Source organism: Salarias fasciatus, chromosome 4 (assembly GCF_902148845.1).
Source record: "Salarias fasciatus chromosome 4, fSalaFa1.1, whole genome shotgun sequence".
NCBI lineage: Eukaryota > Metazoa > Chordata > Actinopteri > Blenniiformes > Blenniidae > Salarias > Salarias fasciatus.
Window position 1 is genome coordinate 6,574,320 of NC_043748.1, and position 21,815 is coordinate 6,596,134.

General features: G+C 47.9%; 1 protein-coding gene across 4 annotated transcripts; it reads right to left on the bottom strand.

The window, feature by feature from the left end:
* Positions 1-259: 259 nt before the first annotated feature.
* Positions 260-21,396, bottom strand: arhgap44a (Rho GTPase activating protein 44a). Of its 4 annotated transcripts, XM_030090661.1 has the most exons (23): positions 21,211-21,396; positions 12,750-12,789; positions 12,045-12,164; positions 11,884-11,960; positions 11,564-11,675; positions 11,356-11,432; positions 11,147-11,261; positions 10,937-11,005; positions 10,718-10,799; positions 10,292-10,419; positions 10,001-10,112; positions 9,477-9,558; positions 9,245-9,325; positions 8,895-9,008; positions 8,707-8,798; positions 7,836-8,019; positions 6,879-6,896; positions 6,581-6,769; positions 4,853-5,365; positions 2,840-2,985; positions 2,366-2,767; positions 1,674-1,725; positions 526-614 (listed from the first exon to the last, which is right to left on the bottom strand). In XM_030090661.1, the coding sequence occupies exons 1-22, from the start codon at positions 21,261-21,263 to the stop codon at positions 1,718-1,720; spliced, it is 2,814 nt and encodes a 937-aa protein (XP_029946521.1). In that variant the 5' UTR covers positions 21,264-21,396; the 3' UTR covers positions 526-614; positions 1,674-1,717. The 4 variants fall into 4 exon arrangements, with proteins under 4 accessions (XP_029946519.1, XP_029946520.1, XP_029946523.1 ...); XM_030090659.1 differs by lacking the exon at positions 1,674-1,725 and having other exon boundaries at positions 260-614; positions 21,211-21,263; XM_030090660.1 differs by lacking the exons at positions 1,674-1,725; positions 6,879-6,896 and having other exon boundaries at positions 260-614.
* Positions 21,397-21,815: the final 419 nt, after the last annotated feature.

Sequence of the window (21,815 nt, forward strand, 5' to 3'; positions counted from 1 at the left end):
AGCAAAGAAGTTGCACAACTTGTGAATATCATATTGCAATTTGATTGCATGTTCTAATAAGGCAAAACAAAATAAATAAATCAATTGGAAAAAAAAAAAAGACATAAAAATAGAGAACCACAGCATTAAACAACAAAGATGTACAAAGCAGGAGAAAAAAAAATATTTCAATGGAATACTCATTTATAATCCAGTCTTTCCTCCAAAAGGCAACTGTTCATCCTCAATGGCATTTGGTGTTTTCTTTTTGTAGTCACGTTAATGAACTAGCGAGCAGTCGTAAGAGGTGAGACATTTTTGCAGCCTGCAGCGGATGTGAGGGAGGGTTCGTGTTCGTGTTCTGGTTTCGGGCGGGCATTGGCGCGGCCGGTTTGTGTTTCCGTTAGGCCTTGGTGGCGACAGTTTTAGAATATGTACAACCGCGGAGGGTGCTGGTAACTGATGCCTTGGGGTCATAGGTCATAGAGTGGTGCTCTGGGGCTCCTCCTCAGGCACAGCGTCCCCCTCCGGAGAGTCTGTCACTGCCAGGGACCTCCTGCAGGGGGCACCGCTGAACTCATCGATGAGGCTGTCCAGATTGACATTGATGGAGGGGATTTCATAATTGAAGATATCTAATGGTGAGCGTGATGGGAAAAAGTGAGTATGATGAGCAGAATAGTGGAGATGGCAACGATGAGCAACAAGAGGAAGAGAAGAGGGCATAAGATGACGATGATGATGATAATGAGGTGTAAAAAAAGATGGAAGAGAGCAGAAATAATATTAATCGTTTTGAGTCTGAACTCCTGGTAAGTGCCATTTGATGTCTACCCTGAAGGAATCGGTACATTACATGTGCTTCACATTCTACACAGGGATATTTCCAGTGTGGCTTCGAGTCACACCGCCGACTACTGTTGTATGTCACAGCTTTTCTTTGTCTTTTCAGACAACAAACAACAGATACTTTGTCAGATAAAATACAATAACAGGTCAAGAATGACTGCACGATGACACAGTACACGTTTACAACACTGGTCAGGTAAAACCAACACAGAGGCAACAAGATGTGTGTGGAACTCTGTGGAAGAAATGGCACCAAGACACCAAGTGGGCTTAAAGTAACAATGGAGGTCTCATGAGGACTGGGTAGAGGATTCGCTACCAGTACAGGTCTTTCTCTGTGCCGCTCATTTGCTGGAAGCAGCGGAGACTGAGTGCTACTCCTGTGTAGGAATGAGATGGAGCGTGGCAGTGTAGTAAGAGGAAGCGGAGGTTATAAAAAGCCATGGACCTGGCAAAGAAAGAGTGTGGGGGGGGGGTTACCTGTAGCCCCTCCATACTGATGGGAAGGGCATTGGAGGGAGATGTCTGCCAGTATAGGGCTGAAATGGGGAACGAAAGAACGGGGCCTTTTAAGATGGACCTTTGTAAGCGATGACGTCTGCAATGTGAGCTCAGTGTGGTGCACTCTGGGAAATCCTTAAGCCGCCGTGCATCTTTGGTTGGGCTGCAACACAGCGCGGAGGGACAGTTATGTCGCCTCGCCCGGAGAGGGAATAGGGAGCGCATCCCGATCGAGAGATATGGGTCGGTGCATTTGAGGCAGGCTGCAGGAGACCCCAGAGGCATCCACAGTACGAGGCCAGGCAGTGAGATGGAGTGCATGGGGCGGGGGCGGTCTGGCTTACCCTAAAAGTCCCCCTCACACTTAGCCCACACTGAATCTCTGGCCTCACACAGCTGCAAGGTACACAATAGTAGCAGGGGGGAACAAGAGAATGATAAATATAACAAAGTGACAGAAGGACTGGTATATATTGACAGAACACCTCATCATCAGAACATCATACTGGAAGATACAATGCGGGGGCTTGTCTGGCTACTTTCCCCACGCCTGCTACGCAGTACGAGACTGGTGTGAACTGTGCAAGCCTCTGACCTACCTCTGCCGACTGGGGGTCTGGGTAACACAGATAAACAGAGAGCACATGATGAATCTAATGGCAACTTCCATACAAGCAGGACGAGCTATGCTTCTCTGATGTTTCCACACATTACCCAGAAACATCATCACATAACACAAGCAATGAGTACATAGGTCAGGAGGTCTACTCAACTGCGGGAGCGCAGAAATGTTTCTGTTTACATCGGGTCATTTTCAGGCATCTGTGTCTAAAAGGCAACTTTTATTCATTCGGGAATTAGTTTGGGGACGGTCATAAAGGGGAGAGGTATTGTTTTATGTCTAGAGTGACAAGTCCTACAGAGTCCTACACTCGTCCACCGTCTCCATTGGACAGAGCCACAGCGAGTCTGAGAGAAGGCCGCTGCAGCCCCACCTGTGGCGGCGGCGGTGGTGTCGATGCCAACGGCTGATTACCTGTAGACATGCTCTCCCCGGGAGACAGTCCGTCCAGGAGGCCCTGCTCCAGGGGCTGGGGGATCGGGGCCATGACCGGTCCGCCGAGGATGGGAGGAGCCGTGGGCGGCTGAGGAGGCGGCAGGCTGGGTCTCTGCCTGGGCTTCGGGGCCGGCCGCGACTTGGTGAGCGTTCCGCTGAGGGAGGGTGGGGACGACAGGGAGTGGGGCGCCCCGAGCGGCGTCTGCCCGGGGGAGGACGGGGGTAGCTGTCCTGGGGGACAGGCCAATCCGTAAGGGGACGGGGTGCTCGGAGGCGTGGGGGACAGGCTAACTGGTGACGGCTGACCTGTGGACTGGTCAGACATCCCTCCAGACTGGCCATAAGGGACCTTTGGAGGAACGGGGGCCAGCTTCTTTGAACCTAGAAACAGACGAGGATCTTATGAACTGGGAATGTGCTCAGAAGTCGGCTCAAACGGGGCGAGGTACCGACCTTTGCGCAGGGTGTGTGGACTGTGCTCTGTGGAGTGGGGGGACTGGCTGCTGCTCTGAGGGCTACAGCTGGGAGGGACTGTTGGACCTGCCACCTGGATGCCTTTGTGCCCAATGACAGGAGAAAGCTCTTTACTCTTCAGTGAACTGAAAAAGACAGGCAGACGTTAGTACACGGACAGCAGGAGACGCCGCGTGTTTCTGAACGGTGGGTGTGTTGGACCTGCTTGTACTTCGTTACCTCAGTACCAAAACAGCCAGGACCATCATCATCATCACCATCACTTACGAGTGTGTCAATGGGTTTCTTTGCATTGTTACCAAGATAATGCCGTTTCACTTAATTAAAACAGTGAGATTATATGCAAATAACATTTAGAGACAATACAATCATCTTATATCAAAGTCTGTCTTCCTCTGTTAGTGATCAATTTTAAAGATTTGGAAAATGTACTGATTTAACGATTATGTTCAAAAAGTGTATGTTGGGAGGCTGGGTCCTGACAAAGAGGTGTACAATTGTTGCATTGCAATTACTAATTGTGACAATGTCTCGTATTCTATTTTTTTTTGTACATTACACTGACAGTATAAACAGTTTTAACCTTTTCATTATGAGTTCAGTATAAAACATTTGTGGAAATATTTCATGCCCCTCATCCCCATCCTCTCCTCTGGTTTCTGCACAGATCGCACACTGTACGGTACTGTTGTATTCAGCAGTGTTTTGTGAGGAAAAAAAAAATTCAAATTAATGTAAATGCACTGTACACTTGTAGATTTACTTCCAGGTCCACTATGTAGTCAACAACAAACTGTAAAACGTGGCATTACCAAAATGCTTCATCAAGAAACGTAGTCATGGATAAGTTGAATTCGGATTAAACACAAACAATGGTGAAGATACACTGAAAAAGATGACACATATTGCATGCAAATGGCTAAAATGTGGTCTACCTCTCTAACAAACTGTGTAAATATAAAATAAAACTTGATAAATTATTGTAAGAGGAGGTATCATAGAGCCCCAATGCCAACATCTTAACCGAGTTTAGTGTTTGTGAATAAATAACTGTAAATAAAAGAAAAACAAAAATCGAAACAATTAGATTAGACAATAGTTTTGCATACAAGTACTGAGACAGTATTTCACACATCAATTTTCAAGTCCTTACTTTCTCATGTGCATTTGTTTTTCAGCTGTTATGTCAAATAATTTAAGTGTCTACATTGTATAATACAAACTCATAGCTCAGATTCTGTAAATACATGACTTGATATTTGACACACATCCACTATGCAGTCGTGTCAACCAAATTGCCATCGTGCACCGTCAAATTAACTGCAACACCCCACAGTTCGTATAACTTCAAAAAAAAATAAGCTGTATGAGGGACAAAACATCAAATTCCCAAGTCGCACGAGGAAAGGCATACAGGGCAAACTGGCTGCTGACAAAGATTTGCTGTAATGATTCACGCTGTCCTGTGTGGTTGTAACACCAAAGACTTATGAGTCAGGAAAACGCCAGAGTCACTCCGTACAAGCGCAGCAGTTCGGCGCGAGCCGGGAGATGCTTACGCTGTACGAAGACATTTTATCAATCCCCGTTCTACTTCCCACAAGCCATGAATGCTAACGTGGTGTTGAATAGTATCACTAAAACCATTGCTTCAAGGTTGAGGAAAAAAAAAAGAAGAAGAAGAATAAAAACAGCTGACTGGAAAGTCACATCATTCCTTGACAATGTGTTTATTGTTCACTCAACAGCAGCCCAGACCTACGAGAGCGAGTAACATCACCGGTTGCTAGGCAACCCCAATGACAGACATCCCCAGAGAACCTGCATGTTACAGAGTCGGAGGGGCGTATTTTGAAGGGGGAGGGGGGAAAAAAGCAAAAAACGAAAAAAAAAAAAAGGAAAGAAAAGAAAATATGAGCCAGCGAGCTAAAGGAGAAACACAGCTGCCACTCTGTGATGCATCCATAGTGGCTATGGGTGTGTTGTATTTACCTAGTCAGCCTGGGGGGTCCTCTCTCTCGGGCACATGGACAGGCAGCCCACGGCGGGGGTGGGGGCGCGGACGAAGGGAGGCTAGGGGGGTTGCCGAGGGTCTGGTCATGGCGGGTTAGTACCAGGGGAGTTTTGATGTAGAGCGGCGAAGCGTGAGCGTCTGGCGGGGGGGCATGCGACATGTCGCCAGGCGGGCTGTGCTTGGGGAAGTGCAGACAGCTAGGTTTGGGGTTCGAATTAATGTCAAGAGACGAGGAGGAGGAGGAAGAGGAGGAGGAAGGCGGCGGGGCAGGGGGGGTGAAGCCAGACCAGCGCAACGGGGGCGGGGGGGAGCCGGGGGGCTGCGACTCGGGGCCCGGTGCCACAGGGCGAGCGCAAGGTGGGGGTTTGGGATAGAAATGGTGAGGGGCCGTGTGGCACGAGGAGGTAGGGTAAGGAGGGGGCGGCCGGTCCTCCCCGGGGGGCGGGTGGGCATGAGAGGTGTCCGGCCGATTGGGCGACACGTTGTCTGAGCTGTAGATATTAAGAGAATAGACAGCACAAAAGAAACAGCTCTAGTGATTGAACAGGGAAACGCACCGGAGCGATATAGGAAAAGCTGCTTTGATGATCAGGGTGTGTTAGTCGGTGTGTTAGTTCGTCCATAACCAAAACCAGGAGGGAAGAAAAAAAAAAAAAAAAAAAAGATAAGGGTATTTTTAGGGTGGGCGGTGGGCACCAAGCTTAGCACACAGTCATCTCAGTGCAATATATATACAAAGACAAGCACAAAGAAACAGCAATGGAAAATAAAGTTTTATTGCCAAAGGAAAATAATACAGTGTGTAGGACTCCCTCTGTGAGCACCTTGTGTCTGCACACTGCATAGAGCTGTGAGGAGCTTTCTCTGGAGCCAAAGTGCTGGTCTGCAGCTTAATGCACTGTCGAGCTGAGCTGACGACTGGATATCTCCTCACTGCTTGATATGGAAATCCTATCTGCCCTAATCCTATAGGACTTCTACGTCTCATAGGTCCTGCAGTCAGCCCAGGGCAGTGTGAAACAGACACAAAACCCTTTCAATGGCTGAAAGAGCCACAGGAGATGAGGGTGGTGGGGGGGGGAAGCCAGCCAAAGATAGAAGCCATATTTATCTCTCGTCTGCCACACAGGCAGAGTCAGTGACCATGGAGTGATTATACACGTGTTTAGCTATGATAAAGGTACCAAAAAAAAATGGCAAAATCAGTCCGAGTGTCAACAGAAAAAAAGAATCATTCATGACCAAAGCTGAGAAAGCCAAGCCACAACAATGGAGTTTGGAAAATATCAGCATGCTCGCAACAACTGGCAGGTTGAAGCTCAGAAACAAAAAATAAAGTTACCATTCAGAATCTGGACCAAAAACGGAAAGAATCTGCGCAGTTTTCGTTTTTATATTTTGTTTTATATATATATCTGTTTTATCCACAGTGGTAAAAACGTGACAGGAGGACACGCCGAAAGCTCGAGAAAGGCAGAGTGTGGAATCAACAACAACAACAACAGAATGAAGCATGTTGACAAAGATAATACCAAAGAAAACATGGAAGCGCTGCGGGATGATGGAAGTATGATTAACGCAGCCGAACAGAGCCCAGGATGCCAATGACGGTGATGATGATGGTGATGGCAGTTAACAGTGAACTGGAGTGGATGCCCGACGAAGAAGAAGAAGAGGAGGAGGAGCAGGAGGACACGGCGACTCACCAAATCCTTTCTCCCAGCGGCGGCGTGGCGGACGGCGAGGTGGCGAGCTCCCCGGGCTGCTCCGGGATGAGCGTGTCGGCCGGAGAGCCGGGGCCCTGCATGCCGGGAGGGGTGGAGGAGGTCTTGCGCGCCAGAGTGGACGATCCCTTGCGCGACACCCAGGACGTGTCCATGACGCGGACGCCCATGCTGGAGGGGGTGACACACGCACACGGTCACGTATGACGACGGCGAACACGGCGCGAGGTGAGGAGGAGACATGAGGAAAGAAGTGGGGGAAAAAGGAACGATACAGTACCTTTGTATCTTCCTGATGCTGCGTTAGTAGGGTAGAAGAGAGGCAGAAGGGACATGAGGCCACAAGGAATGTAGACAAGGTTCACAATGACCAACTGAAAACACTTAGTCATTCAGTGTCTATATGAAGGGGAGGGGGGGGGGTGAGATCTACCGTGGCAGGGAGGAGCAGGAGGGATGTTCAGGAGGTGAGACGATGTCAAAACACATAACAAGTGTGTACTTATCTACTAAACGCCCATTAAAAGCTTGTTTTCTCTGATTAAATGTATTCAGCGTTGATAGAAACAAACGAGCAGACGGCGCAGACTCCTCTTTCCCGCTCTGCTCAATGCTTGAGACAGATCAAAGGCTTTTTGTCCCTGTCGAGTGTTACTGAATCGCTGCTGATTTTGTGTGATACGGCAAGCAGATTCAGCCGGACGCCGACTGAACCGCACACCCCGGGTTTTTAATTCCTCCAGTGATTTTCCACCGGCTGGATGAATGACTCAGGCCAGGTGACGCGCTAGCCAGACTGTGAAGGAGGAGCCGGGTGTGGGAGGATGGGAAGATAGCGCCGAAGAAATATTTCCCAAGAAGAGAGAAAAAAAAAAAGAGACACAACCAGCAGCTCTTTATCAGAGGCCTGTTGCCATGGAAACCATGCCACTCAAGGCCCGTTTATTGAAAGAGCGACCCGTTTGCAAGCCGCCTCTCGATGAATCCTGATAATCCGGGGTGTCCAAAAACTATTGGCAGGTGAGATAAATGCAGCGCCACGCTAACCTCAGCTGCCAATTAAGGTTTGTTGTTTCTTCGGAGGAAAAGTAAACACTTCACAAAGAGCAAAGGACTTTTCTTTTTAATCCGATATGAGAATTCGGTATCAGTTGTATGAAAAGAAACGTGGGTGGAGAGAGAGTGCTGCAAAGAGAGTGAGAGGTGGGCAGCAAAAGATCACACTTGGCAATCGTACCCGTCCTTCTTGTAGAACTCCAGCATCATGTTGTCCGTGGCGACGCTCAGTGGGCGTCGACTCTGGTCGTGCTGCTGCTTGCGATCCGACTGGTCCATGTCTGGCGAGGGCATGGAGCTGTAGTTGGAGTTGTGGTTGGTGTGGATCGGGCTGCCGTAGCTGCCCGTCAGGTTGAACTCGATATCTGAGGAAGGAGGAGAGACGTGATCGGTGTGGTGTTTTTCATATTCGCAGCAGTGTTTTAAGTGTTTCAAGTATTCTAATTCACAGGTCCATCCAGCCATCTTTTTATATCGCTTTATCCAACTTTGGGACACAGGCCACAGGAGCTGATCTCAGCAGATTAAGGGCAAAAACAAGGGTACGACCTGGACAGGTCAGTAATCCATAACGAATTCACCTCAAATTCATGTTTTTTGGACTCTGGGAGGAAATTGGAAATATCGAGAGAAATCCCTTGTCACACAGATAGAACATGCAATCAGAAAGGCTACAAAGCCAAGAAACAAACTGGAGACTTGACCACAGTGCAACCCAAACCAAGTATCCATCTATTATACCATCAAGTCAGTCAAACAGAAACATAGACACTCACATTCACACCTATGGGAAATTTAAAAGCCGCAAATTAGCCTCAAATGCCTGTTTTTTTGGACAGTGGGAGGAAACCGGAGTACCCAGAGAAAACCCACGCACACATGCAACCAGAACGGGCCCCAGGCCCAGAATCAAACTGATGAACACACTGTGCAGTCCAAACCACAGGTCAATTCTAAGAAATTATCTTTTTTTTTTTTTTTTTGCAACTGTGACAACTGACAGAATAAAGAATAGAACGGTCCTATAACAACATCCTCCACAGTGTCCTCACCTCCAGGGAAGAACCAGTCAGCGTGCTGGATAATGGGCTCAATGACACCGACGATCTGCAGGGACAAGGTCGTCATCATCTCCGTCATGTTCCTGGAAAGAAACGCAAAGTCAGGTATCGTCCGCACGCCGTGTGGTCGGTTAAGGTACGAAACAAAGGTACGCATGAGCTGCTTTAGCGAGACATACGGTTCAGTGTGTGTCCACAGCAAGTTAGGTCCAAGGACGATGGCCATGTTTCCAGGAGTCATCTTGTTTGCATCCTGATACTCACTCAGCTTGGCTAAGAATTTGATTAAATATCTGCAGGGTTGAAGGTAAACGTGCACTTTGAAATGTACGAAACATACTTTTTTTTTGCAATGCTTGAGCTTCACCAGCATGCATTTTTCAGCAGATCTCGTCTTTCCTTCTGTCAGCATACCCTCCAGCATCACAATCCTCCTGCCGTCTCACAACATTATTCCCCATGTTTATATTTTGCAGAACTGAACTACATGTAAGAATAAATATGCAGAGGATTGTTGAGTGTGACTAACCTGAAGTTGTTCAAGTTGTCCGTGGGGAGTTTTTCGCACGCTGCCATTAATGCTTGTAGCCGTTTGTCCATATCTTGGATGCTGAGGTGATAAAAAAAAAACAAAAAACAAAATTAGGGCGTTACTTCACTTCTTCATAAATGTCACCATTTTTCATTCTGGCAGCGAAGCTTTCATCAAGGCTGATTTCACGATTCAAGACGACACGTTTAATAAGGGAACAGCGGCTCACTTGGAGGCCTGGATCCATTCATCATAAAGCTCGGTGGTCATCAGCGGCTCGGGGAGCTCGCGGAGATACGATTTTAGGGCCCCTGTGGATGAGAACAACAAGGAGAGAGCGAGAGTGTTTTCTTCCATGAGAGAAGCGGCGGGGCTGTTCGCTCTCGTCAGAGTGCCGGCGAGGCCGTGCCCTATATCTCCACCCCCCTCTAGCAGGCCCGCGCTGCCGGTGCATCTGCCAGATTCAGACTGCTCAACACAGATTTCATTCTAAGACGTGGAATGGACGGCTATATCTGAACACAGAGCCCCACAGAAAATAACACTGAGGCCAGAGTTGACGAGGACAGTTTAGTATCTCTTATTCTGCCCAAAAAGAATCACACTGTCAAAGAAAGAACATGTCAGTAATCTTGTAAATGTTCAGTTTGTTACATAGTCTCTGTTTTCTTCCTGGCTGAAAGTGACAGAGCGTACGAGGTTGTTGTTATGGAAATGGGTTTCGAGCAAGGCATTCACGTGGGTGTAGTTCACCTGCGATGGCGTGCGGGTCGGAGGAATACTCCTGCACATCCAGAACTCCGCAGTCCAGGGAGGCTTTCAGCTTCTTCAGCTTGGAGGCCGACGGAGCCACTCTGAAGAGACCCTGCAGCGAACGCATAATCACGTGTAATTATCCGATCTGAAACGACCTGCGACGTCTGACACTGCAACAGAATGCTGAGTTCACATATTTTTAGTCCTTGGATGACATACACTGAAAAAAACCCACTTCTGGAGAACAACGTGCCCTGGAATTATGCAGCGACGGGTGTCTGCTCGTACCTCCTCCTGCATGCCGCACTCCAGCAGCATGGTGACACAGGCTTCGATGGGGAAGGCGATCTCTCTCCCGCTAATATTCAGGTGTTCCTCCAGAGACTTGCCAAACGATGGCTTCTCCACCCACGCCTCTGTAACACAAAACAGAAGCTGGAGAAGCGACGCGGAGATAACAACAAACCCCCGCAGCCACAGCTGTGACGCTGCCGCATATCGAGTTTGGACACTGTGTGTTGACGAAGCGTAATGAGGAAAGCCTCCCCGGGGTTTCACCGCCGTGAAGTGACCACACTTAAAATAACAACCTGCCGGATTATTTTTTAATGAGCCTCACACGTGGGAAGGGCTTTTAACGGGCCCTCTATTTTCCCCGATACGACGGGAGGTGCAGAAACGCGGCACACACTCCACACACAGGGTATGACTCACCTTGGTGAGCTTTAATCTGGGGCAGGACGCTGTGAAGAATCTCTAATGACTTCCTGTGGTACTCGGCTTGTGTTTCTATAAGCTGGAGAGACAGGAGGAGGAGAGGAGGTAATCATTAAGTGTATATCGTGAAATGGAGGCAGTGGCATTCAGGCTTCTCTGAGAACAAAGCAGGAAATGTCCCAGTGGGATTTTCCATTTCTGAGGTGATGTACTTACTGTCTGGAAGTAGTTTGCATAGTCTATTTCTTTGGCCACGAAGTTGTACATGTCTGCTGACAGCTGATCCTAGAAAAAAAGGTTGAAAAAGAAGGATTTCTCAAGATCACATCCCCACAACGTGGTTTATACGTGTCGGATGTATGCAGGAGAGCTGTAAATCAGAGTGAGAGGAGCGGGGCTGGGTGTGATAAATGATTGGCGACTGACCCTACAAATCTCCATTCGATTGGCTGACTCCTCCATCTCTTCTCTTAGGGACTCGGACTTGGCTCCGGGTTGCAGTGTGCTTGGGTGACTCGATGACTTGGATGATTGTTGAAATCTGTGTGGGATTTTTTTAAAAATCGCAGTTGTATTACCGTATGTTTTCTCCATGCATGTTTGCAGCCTTTCTTAAAAATGTGAACGTTTTTCACCTTGTCCGCGCTGAGTCCATGTCCAAGACAAGTTTAGCTAAGTGCTTTCTCTGTTTCTGGATGTTAGGAATGTCCACCTACAAAATCAAATTAGGAAACGAGAGTATTATGCAAATGAGGAGACTCCAGTGCTTATCATGTCATATTAATATTAATTTAAAAAAAAAAAGCAAGTCGGGAAGGTGTTATTTCCATGCTGGTGCCTCACCTCAGCGAGCACATAAAGAGGCTCCACCACATCTCTCTCGATCTGGAACTCGAACTGAATGAGCTCCTGGGCCAGCTTCTCCTCCGTCTCCCCGCACAGCTTCAGCATCTTCCTGTTCGGGGGCAGACCAACACAAAGTCACGGGCAATCAAGGAGAATGAGGACAGAGGGATTCAATAGCACAGTCGATAATTAAAGTTGACTCTGGATGCGTGTGTGCGTGTGTCTGTGTGTGTGTGTGTGTGTGTGTGTGTGTGTGTGTGTGTGTGTGTGTGTGTGTGTGTGTGTGTGTGAATCCCGGTCTTTCAGTGATTAGTTACCCCAGTAGCGAGTCATCCCCCAGCACCGCAGCCCCTTCTTCCAAACACTGCGCCAGGATGGTGAGCGGAAGTTTTTTCTAACCGGAGAGAGAAACGTCGTCACACGGATTTTCAGATATCAAATCTCTTCAGGCGTTTGGCAGACTGACGCGTCAACTCACGGAAGGTGACTTGACGGATCTCTTTTCTATATCGGTCCCCTGCTGACCCTGCAGGCAGGCGGTCAGCTTCTTGTGGGTGCTGTGCGTCACCTGCTTCACCAGATCCAGACGCTTCTCCACCTGGGCACGCACACACACGCGCACGCACACACACACACACACACACACACACGTCAGAGGGAAGCTCGCAATGGCCCGGCACACAATCCTCAACTACTTTGCATTGCTAAAAACATACTTTTTTATGTTAAACAACACCAGAAATCATCATGTTTTGTGTGGTTTTGAGTAACTTGTTAAAATTTGCATCTCTATGCAATTATTTATGCTTTTCATACATTTTGACTGTTCTGAAAAAAAATAAATGATGACGAGGGAGGAGAACTCTCATTTGTTGGACATCTTGATTAGTCAGTCAGAACTGAGTCCATCATGATAAAATCACACCATCAGACACAGAAGATTTTTATCAAAACATCAGTTGCACAGAAACAACAACAAACAACCCTTTTTTGATGTGCCAAAAAAAAAAAAAGAAAAAAAAAAACTAGAAACATTAGTCAGCACCGTTATCACGGACAGACATCATAATCACATTAATTCCACTTGTTGCAGTGACACAGCGCGAACAATGAACTACTGAGAGAGCATAATTAAATCATTTTAATGTTATTGTGATTACCGTCCTCTGGTTTGCACACTCACCTGTAAAAGGTCCTCACTCAACACCTCCGTTTTCTCAGCTCTGTAAAGAAAAAAAAAAAAAAAAAAAAAAAAAGACATTCATGAGATGCAGAGATATACAAATGTAAATATTCTGGCTAAACGCTGTATAGAAATTGTTTTTCATGTATGTGATGTTATCACAGGAGCAGCAAAATGAGTTCGCTCCATCCTCACACCTGTGCCTTCCGGAGCATGAGTGCACGGGTGTGTGTGTGTGTGTGTGTGTGTGTGTGTGTGTGTGTGTGTGTGTGTGTGTGTGTTTGTGTGGCTGCCTCTCTCTCTGAGTCACGATCTCAGACAATACACAGCGGCGGTTCGCCGATTCAAGAACGCCAGCTCCCACAGCGGAGCGTCCAATCCCACCGCGGTCCCGGCAGATGGGGAATCGGCCGGCGTCTGAAGGAAAAAGGCCGGGCGGCGACGCCAGTGAAGCAGAGAGAACTGCTCGAGCGGCGAATGAGCCACGCGAGCAGGAAAGAGCAAATCGCTGGATCTCACAAATACAAGGTGTCACGTCTGCACAGGCAGAAAATACTTTAGGGTTAACTCTTTAGCAGATAGAGATTTTTACTACTACTTTCTCTCAAAATTTGTTAAAACTTGACCCCTCAAAACTAGAACACAACTCCTATGCGCTTCCTGTCTGCCCAGCCTCTTCCTGCTATTATACCCAAACAATACCAATGTTCAAACAATGAGTCTGAAAGAAAATTTAAAATACCTCTCAGCTTCTGCTCCATTCATTAATGTGTTCATCATCCAGAAATAAATGTGACTGATTCCTTCATTCCATGACATCCAAAACACACCAGAAAAGAAATATGGCGTGCTGGTTTAATAATTGACATGTAGGCGTTTAAGCATGTTACATACACAGTTGGCAGCGGCAGAAAGATGGGCATTAAGGATGTCAGCTATTAGCAGCCATGGCCCTCAGTGCCAGGACGAGAGCGCAGAGCCATGGGAACTGGGTCAAATCATACCCGGGCATCTAATCACAGCCGGCCTCTCGAAAAACTGCTCAGCCCACAGAGAGCCGGGGAGGAGAAACACAGGAAGTGTGTGCGTGCGTGTATGCCCCAGAGTGGAGAATGATAGAAAAGCGAGAGATTTCTGGCATGATTTGTGAGGACAAGTGTGATCGCAGATTGCTGATTACATGACAAAGGCGGGGAGGGGAGGGGGTCGGGGGGGGGGGGAGGAACGAAAATAACTCAAACAGGGCTGTAAAGTTTGGCACAGTGTGGCTTTAGCAATTTACCAGCATCAAAACCTCAAACGCTCCATGTTCTGTGATGTTTATTGTAGTCGAACCCAGACGGAAGCATTTAATGTCTGAATCAAAGTATTATTAAATAATACTCTCACATGGATGATGTGGAACAGTAATATTCGTCGCAGTGAGGCGTCAGAACGCTACAACCTCAGCGTAGACTTGTTTGTTTTTAGACGATGGCGTCACCTTACATGGTATTAGACGGGGGTGGGGGGGTGTCAAGCTGGGATACCGGGGATAATCTCGGTGCCGCCCGTCCTACAGAAACTGACGTAAAGCCAGCAGGAGGGAGGGGGGGTTCTGAGGTGATGAGAGACATCCTCTCAGCAAATAGTGTGCAGATTGAGTCCTGGGAGGAAAGTAAACATGTGTGAGAGCTGGAAGCCATGTGGGCGGCGCGCTCGCGAAGGGGGAGGAAGGCGTTGCCAGGTTTATGCCAACCATCTGCTACGACGCAGGCATTCCTTCACCTGGAGCCGAGGACGCTCAGTTAAAGAGATCAGTACAGAATAACATGTCAAACACTGACAGTTTTGCTCATTTCCATGATGCACTGCTAAAAATCTGTGCAATGCAAACACAGACAACTAGGAATTTCATTAGCTGAGATTATATTTACACGCTGAGATCAACGGCTGCTAACCCTCCACCTCTGGTCACATCAATAAGGACCAATCAAAAAAGGAAAGTGTTGCAGTGGTAGAAATTGTGGCCCACCTTCCAGGTTCCTGTTACTGCAGAAATTTAAAGGTGAAACAGAAAATAACCAGCTGACCATTTCAGCTCCAAAGTCATCTTATATAATAAGTACTTCTATCTTGAGATATGTTAATGTCAGACAGCTGCATCCTCAGCAGCCCGCAGCACTGCGCATGGCTTATGAAAGCATGAATAATCCATGTAGACATAATCAAAAAGTGCATAAAATAGCATCTGTAGTCTTGAACATATTGTGTTGGGTGCGAGCCAAGCGCCGACTGTTGCCGCCTCTCTCTGCGTTTGTGCCGTGTGTTTCTGCCGCCGCTACATGCTAGATGCTACATGCTAGTCCCCTTGCTGCTGGGGGAGCTGGGTAGCAGAGCAGAATGATGGCCCTGGGCCCCAGCAGGGCACCACATGGCCTGGAGCGCTGGCATGAAAACCACAGTTTCCCACACAAACACGCTCACACACACACACACACACAGCGACCTGAGATGGTCACCCAATGCTTTTTTCTTTTCTTCGAAACTGTGCCGTGCATCCAGAGGCCCACTCACTTACCACCCGAACGACAGGGCAGAAAGGAGGAGGGGGGGGGGGGGCTGATGGGATGCACCGTTACTAAAACAGAAGAACCCACTTACTGTAGTTGTCCAGCAAAGTAGGTCACAGTTCTGTCAAGTATGCAAGAATAACTGGCGAGAGCAGAGAGAACACACACACTCACACACATACACAGGGGCATGCACGCTCCCACACACAAAACACACATGTCCAGAGAGAGAGAGAGAGAGCCTGAAGCATTCATTCACGGACATGTCACTTTAAAATTGAGTTATCTCTTAAGACATCATTCATAAAAATATTTCCAAAAAATACAGTTTTTGCTGTGACTTAACAGTGTTTTTCACCCATCCATCCATCTTCTACAGGGTGGCGGGACTCTGGTGTAAATCCCTGCTACCTCGATGGGAGGATGCAGGTCACCAGTCCATCACAGGACAGACAGGCTGACAGACAAACACACACACACACACACACATTCCCAACTGAGGGCCATTCAGGGTCATCAATTAATCTCATGTGCATGTTTTTAGACTGTGAACCCAGAGGCATACTGGGCAGAGGCATGTTATTAGTGTATCACTGCTTCCTGTTTGGAGCCTTACTGGAGTTCCTGAATGGACAGAAGTGAGCATGTGGAGTCTCAGAAGAACTCAGTCATTACTATCAATAGAACCATACAACAGTCTTCTCTCAATCATATATCATAAATAGTGGTTTAGACCTATTTGAAGACAGGAGTAATCTAATTACTCCTCACAGTTAACTAATTAACTACAAAAGTTGATGTAAGTGGTTCCTCGTCTTCATCGTGAGACGGTCCAGTTCATGTGTGTTCGTTTTAATGAACTTTGCTATGAGTCCGAGTATGTCCACGGTTTGAGTATGGCCTCAGAGGCTTTTGTAAGTTTTCTTTAGATATTTCAATTGTAGGAACTACAATTAACTAATAAATCGATGCCTATAAATTAGCCACATGTGTAAAAGAGAGTGTGTGTGTGATCGTCTTATTATAATCACTTAAGCTCCATGCTCCCTTTCACTTGTCATGCAGATTAGCTCATAAGCAGCAGATCTGATGCTGACACCTGTCACACAACCTGAAAATGACCAGCCTGACTCTGACAGGACCCACGTTAAGACGGACAGAAACAGAATCAGTGATGCCACCGAGTCTCCGCATCGTTCTGTGTGTCATGTTGTTTTGTTCACATGTGCTTTTAAAACCCAGCAGCACTGAGGTTTACAGCGGCTCTCCAGCACTGGGCCTCTTTAAGAGATCAGTCTTTTGAGGGAATCAGCCACATGGAAAGGGAGAAACGCCGCTTCTGTCTGATATTACATCATCTCTCCTTTGATGGCCAAAATGCCCCCTTGACAAAGGCTCTTTATCACTACCGAACCCTGTAGCATGCTGCCTGTGCGAGGCGCTGATGGAGTTATCGACATGTAATCCGTATAGCAGCACTGAGTGACACCATGCATCACAGCCATGGTTGCTGTTGGAAATATTTTGTGCGTAAAGAAACGACTCTTGTTTGATTGCTAACGCCCCAACGCTCAATAATTTACCGAGCTGTGAGAGGAGCTCGAGGCATCAGTATGCAACAGGCTGCCTGCTACACCTCCAGTTACCTGTCGGCTACCATATGCTCTTCTAAAGTCCACAAAGTCCTGCCAAGAGCTGCAGATGTATTCATGTTGTCCTGAATGTTAAAACAGGCACGCCGAGTTAACCTAATTTACTTTACAGCATTATTATGCTCCAGCATACGCGAACGAATCATGGGAAAATTATTTTTGTCATTCTGTTTCTTCAGCTGGACGATCTCCTCCTCGTCGATTGGCACCAGAAATATAAGCTGGTTAAAATCATTTTTCATTTTATCCACGCTTAAGTGTCATGCAGCCGCTGGTTACAGAGCTGTCAGGCAGCAGCACTGCTCGAGCAGCGGGCGGTGGGAGGCTGGAGAGACGTTTTCTCACTAAACAAGCTGGGTTTATTGCTTTCGTCTAGAAAATGAAATTTTAGGTAACATGTAAACTGTGTAAAAAAAAAACACCAAACACTGATTTCTCACCTGGAACAACCCCAGCAGACCATCAAGTGTTGTAGGTTTATATATATATATATATATATATATATATATATATATATATATATATATATATATATATATATATATATATATATATATACATACACACACACATTAACAGACATGCTGTCTCTTGGGTCGTCTCCCACTATAAACATTCTTCCAGTGTTCCAGCATCAAACATGCTCTTATCAGACGAGGACGAGAAAGACTGAGACAATCCCAGAGAGAGAAAGCATTCCCAACTCAGCTGCAAGCCCACAAATGGCTGCCATTTTCTGATAATTGCATAGTGGAGTGGTGAGTGAAAGCCTGCCCTCAAGGCACAGGCTGGAAGGATGGATCCACCACAGTGCAGCTGGCGAACGGCACACAGGTGACAGGCGCAAAGTGTAAAGATGAAGATCGGTGAAAATTGAGTTGTCGCGGCGATTCAACGGGATCAAAGTTCAGTTCTTTTCTCCCGTGTTTGAAATCCTTATGCAAAACGCAAAATACCCGCGCACTCTTGCACCATGGAATCTTTCACGTGGCCGTCCTAGACCCAGATAGGACAGTGAAATGGGAATAGAGAAAATGGGTCAAGAGATGGAGGGCTGAAACTGTCTGAGCCAAAGCAATGCCTTTCTGGCTTGTGTGAGGCTGCAGTGCATCAAAATGCCATTTCTAAATATATGCAAATAACTACATGATTGAGATCCTTAAAATGGCTTGTGTGGAGTGAGTGGCTCTGTGGAGAGTTTGCATGTTCTCCCTCCAGTTTCCTCTCAGCATTCAAAGACGTGTGCTATAGGTGAATTGTGATTCTGAGCTAATGTGACATGAGTGTGTGTGTGTGTGTGTGTGTGTGTGAGTGTGTGTGTGTGTGTGGTTGTCTCTCTACGTTAGGCCTGTAATTGACTGTCCAGACTCTCTCCTCCCTTCCACTAGTTATAAGCTGGGAACAAATTATTTCCATCCACTTCGCAGAGCTGAGACTCTCTTACGTCTCTCCGGCTCCACCACAACACATTTCTCTCAGCTATAGAGTATGCATGGCTGCACGCGCTTCGGCGTGAAGTCCTGCTCCGCAGAGGCGATTGGTCAAGCTGCTGGTCACATGACCGGGGCCCTCTCCCCGGCAGACGACAGGCAGCAGCGGCGGCGGCGGCGGCGGCAGCTGCAGCAGCCTTGGAGAACCGGAGGGATGCTGACACAGCACACCTGAACAGCGACCTACCCCCCACTGAAACAAGACCTTCACTATCCGCCACATAGGAGGGGAAAAAAAACGGGCAGTGCAGAGATCCTGCCTGTGCAGAGATGCTAATTCATGAGCAGATTAAAAATCTGCAGCTATTAAGACACATTTGTGTTCTTAAAGCAGAAACAGATTGAAAAATAGCTAGCTGGGCTAGAAAAAAAAAAGCATGATCGTATTTCTAAAAGAATAACAACAAACATGCATATAAAATCTGGAATGTGTAGAGACTGAGGAGTGGCTGCTGTGATCGACTCCACTGAGACCGGCTGAGGTTCAGAGAGGTCACAGGATCAAACCGACAGGGGTGACCCCGCGCCGGTCCGGCTGGAGCTCCAGTCAGCGTCACGGCAAAATGGAGAATAAACTCTGAGGGGTAAACTCCGTAAATTAAAAAGTCAAAAAAAAGGCAACATTTTTCTAAACTCCCTGTCGAAGCCTTTTGCTGTTCACATGGCAACGCCGCAGGGAAATAAACAAAAAAGCTCAAGTTTTCAGTCAGAATCACGCAGCAAGTCATCCTCACAGGGAGAAGAGCCGGTGTGAAGTTAAAACAGGGCAGCAGAAAAGTAGCCCACAGTGAAAATTCACATCACTTTGATTAAGGAGCTTTACTAATCTGCATATCCACTGATCCACCGATCGATTCCATGCTAACACATAGAGGCCAGTGTGTGAAGCAAAATGGTTTAACTACAACAGGCGAGCTTTAAAAAAAGACACCGAACCTTTTAATTATCATTTCTTGATGAAATAAAAACACATTTCATGAATCAGTTAGACTACAGCCATATTTAGTCCAGGAGCGTGTCTGCACAGAGTTTGCATGTTCTCTCTCTGTGTGCATGTGTCTGTGAACTCGCGACACTAAAGTGCCAGTGTGTGTAAAAGTGAGCGTGTGTTTGCCCATGGAGACCTGCCCTGTGTGAACCCTGTGTTCACCCAGCTGGGATCATTAGCTGTTAAAAGATGTCACAAAAGATGGAAGAGTGGTATTTTGTACTTTTGTAAGACACGGTTCATGCTCAAGGTCACCTCAGGGTCGAACTTGTTACTCCTCTCTCTGATCCGAGGCTCCGATCGATCGCACCACAGGGGCTCCCTTTATTTTGAAGCGGTGGGCAGCTGAGAATTTCTGATGTGATTTAATAGGTAGAGAGTGGCAGTCCCAGCTGCGAGGTGCAGACATCATTAGTTCGGGGGCAGGAGTGTTCGGGCAGGACGGCGTTCGCTCATTAAAACTCCGCGGCACCGGCGGAGCGACGGCACGCCGCCGCCGCCGCCTTCAGCTTCACAATATTGCGCCCAGGAACAGCACGGGGAGCGTGTTCAGATAAAGCCTGCATCTGCGCACACGCAGAGAGGAGCTGCCCTCTTCTCCTCTGGCCACATGAAGGCCCACAACCTGCCCGCCCACACACACACACACACATCTTCAGAATCACACCCACACACACACTCTAATGAGTCACACAGTAATGATTACAAAAAAGACTGCAGCTACTAAAAAAACAGCTTGAACTGAAGGGGGGATGACAGTGATAGCACAAACAGAGCCCACAAGGTGTGCCGGTCCCCCCCACCCCTTCCTGAGTGCACCGCCTTGTAATAATGATGGCCCGTGCCTCCTGGTCCTAATCCCCCGGTGCTGAGCAGAGAACACCTTCTGGCCCAGCGCTGCTTGACAAGCTGCTCTCCCTGAACGCAGAGGGTGGGGGAAGCGGCATAAGCCCGTTGGACCTGTGGAAAAGGTCACAAAGCATCCCTTCCTGGAGAGGGGAGGGAAATTCACAGACACCCAGATTTTAGGGAAAGTACACTGCATAAGATGACTGTGAGGAGAAGGGAGGAAAACCCTGACACAGCAGCCTTTCCCTCAGTGAGTTCATACAGAGGAATGACAGCCTCTCCGGCTTTCATTTAACCACAGCATCCCAGTGCCGGCGTTCAAGATGTGGATCACGACCTTCAGGACTTCAGGTGTTTCCCTCCTCACAGCTGACAAACTGCGTAATGAAAACATTGCGCCTTTCTCTCTCTCTCTCTCTCTCTCTCTCTCTCGCTCTCTCTCGCTCTCTCTCTCTCCATCCTGCAGCGCGCGCCGCATCACGTTCACCTCCTGACAGGTCCGGAGCCAGGAGCCGCATCTCCTCACGACAGAGCCTCACACTGTCATTTTAGAGATCTGATCGTCAGGAGGGGGGCGGTTTCCTCGCGATGGTGCGCGCGTGTGTGCGCGCGCGTGTGTGTGTTGCTGCGACCGTGTCTCCGTGGGCAGGTTGTAGCTGCGGGGCAATGCGCCTACACGCTGCGGTAGCCTCTTTACGCAGAGGCTCAGTGGAACGTGGGGTTTTCCTCCAGCTCGTCCACACGCTCACGATCACGACCCGGCCCATATTTGTTTTGTTTTTTTCCCCCCCCACCCTCACAATAAACAAACAAATCATTTCTTTATGAATGATCCGCATCTATCTTATCGGGGCCATCCATCAGCCCCCTCATCCGGACCTGGCCCGGCACGCGCAGCAGCGCGCGCGCGGAGGAACGGCGTCTCCTTACCTTCCCACCGTCTGGTTGGCGAGCTGTCGCATCCGATTGAACTGCTTCTTCATCTTGTATGTTCTGCGTTGACACCTATGGGGGCGAAATATTCCGCATTATTTCTCTCAGTGCATCGCTCCGTCCTCCAGTGAGCGCAGAATCCGGACTGCCATGTTCCCCCTCCCGCATCGCAACCAAGCCGCAAACGCCGCGCACTCGACCCGGTTACATATTTTCGAGCGGACTGGGTGTGCACGGCGCGTCTCTATCGCGTCTATATTGGTCCCATTGCAGGCGGTATGGATGCTGGAGCGATTCACCGCGGGCACCCACAGGCAGAGAGCGACAGCAAGCGACAAGTAGCGGCTGCGCACCGGTGCATTGTGGGAAGTGTAGTTGCGTGCAGGTCCACGGGCATTGTCTGTGTTTTCTATTGGACTGTTCACAATAACGCGTCTCTGTGATGCACGGTGATGTTTTAGAAAGCTTTGAACAAACAGAACCGTCTCCAGTTTTGTATCATTTCATTTGAATGAGCTTCGTTCACGAGAAAATTATATTTTTGGTCAGTTTTTTTTCTTTTCATCATCTGGCTTAACTTGGATATTTGATTCAAAATTGTT

Excerpts from the sequence above, each read along its gene's own strand:
- arhgap44a (XM_030090659.1), bottom strand. The coding sequence starts at position 21,263 with ATGAAGAAGCAGTTCAATCGGATGCGACAGCTCGCCAACCAGACGGTG. Across the intron at positions 10,420-10,717 it reads CCAGATTAAAGCTCACCAAG|AGGCGTGGGTGGAGAAGCCA; the intron begins GTGAGTCATACC and ends TTTGTGTTACAG. Across the intron at positions 5,366-6,580 it reads CCGCTGGGAGAAAGGATTTG|CTCAGACAACGTGTCGCCCA; the intron begins GTGAGTCGCCGT and ends TAATATCTACAG.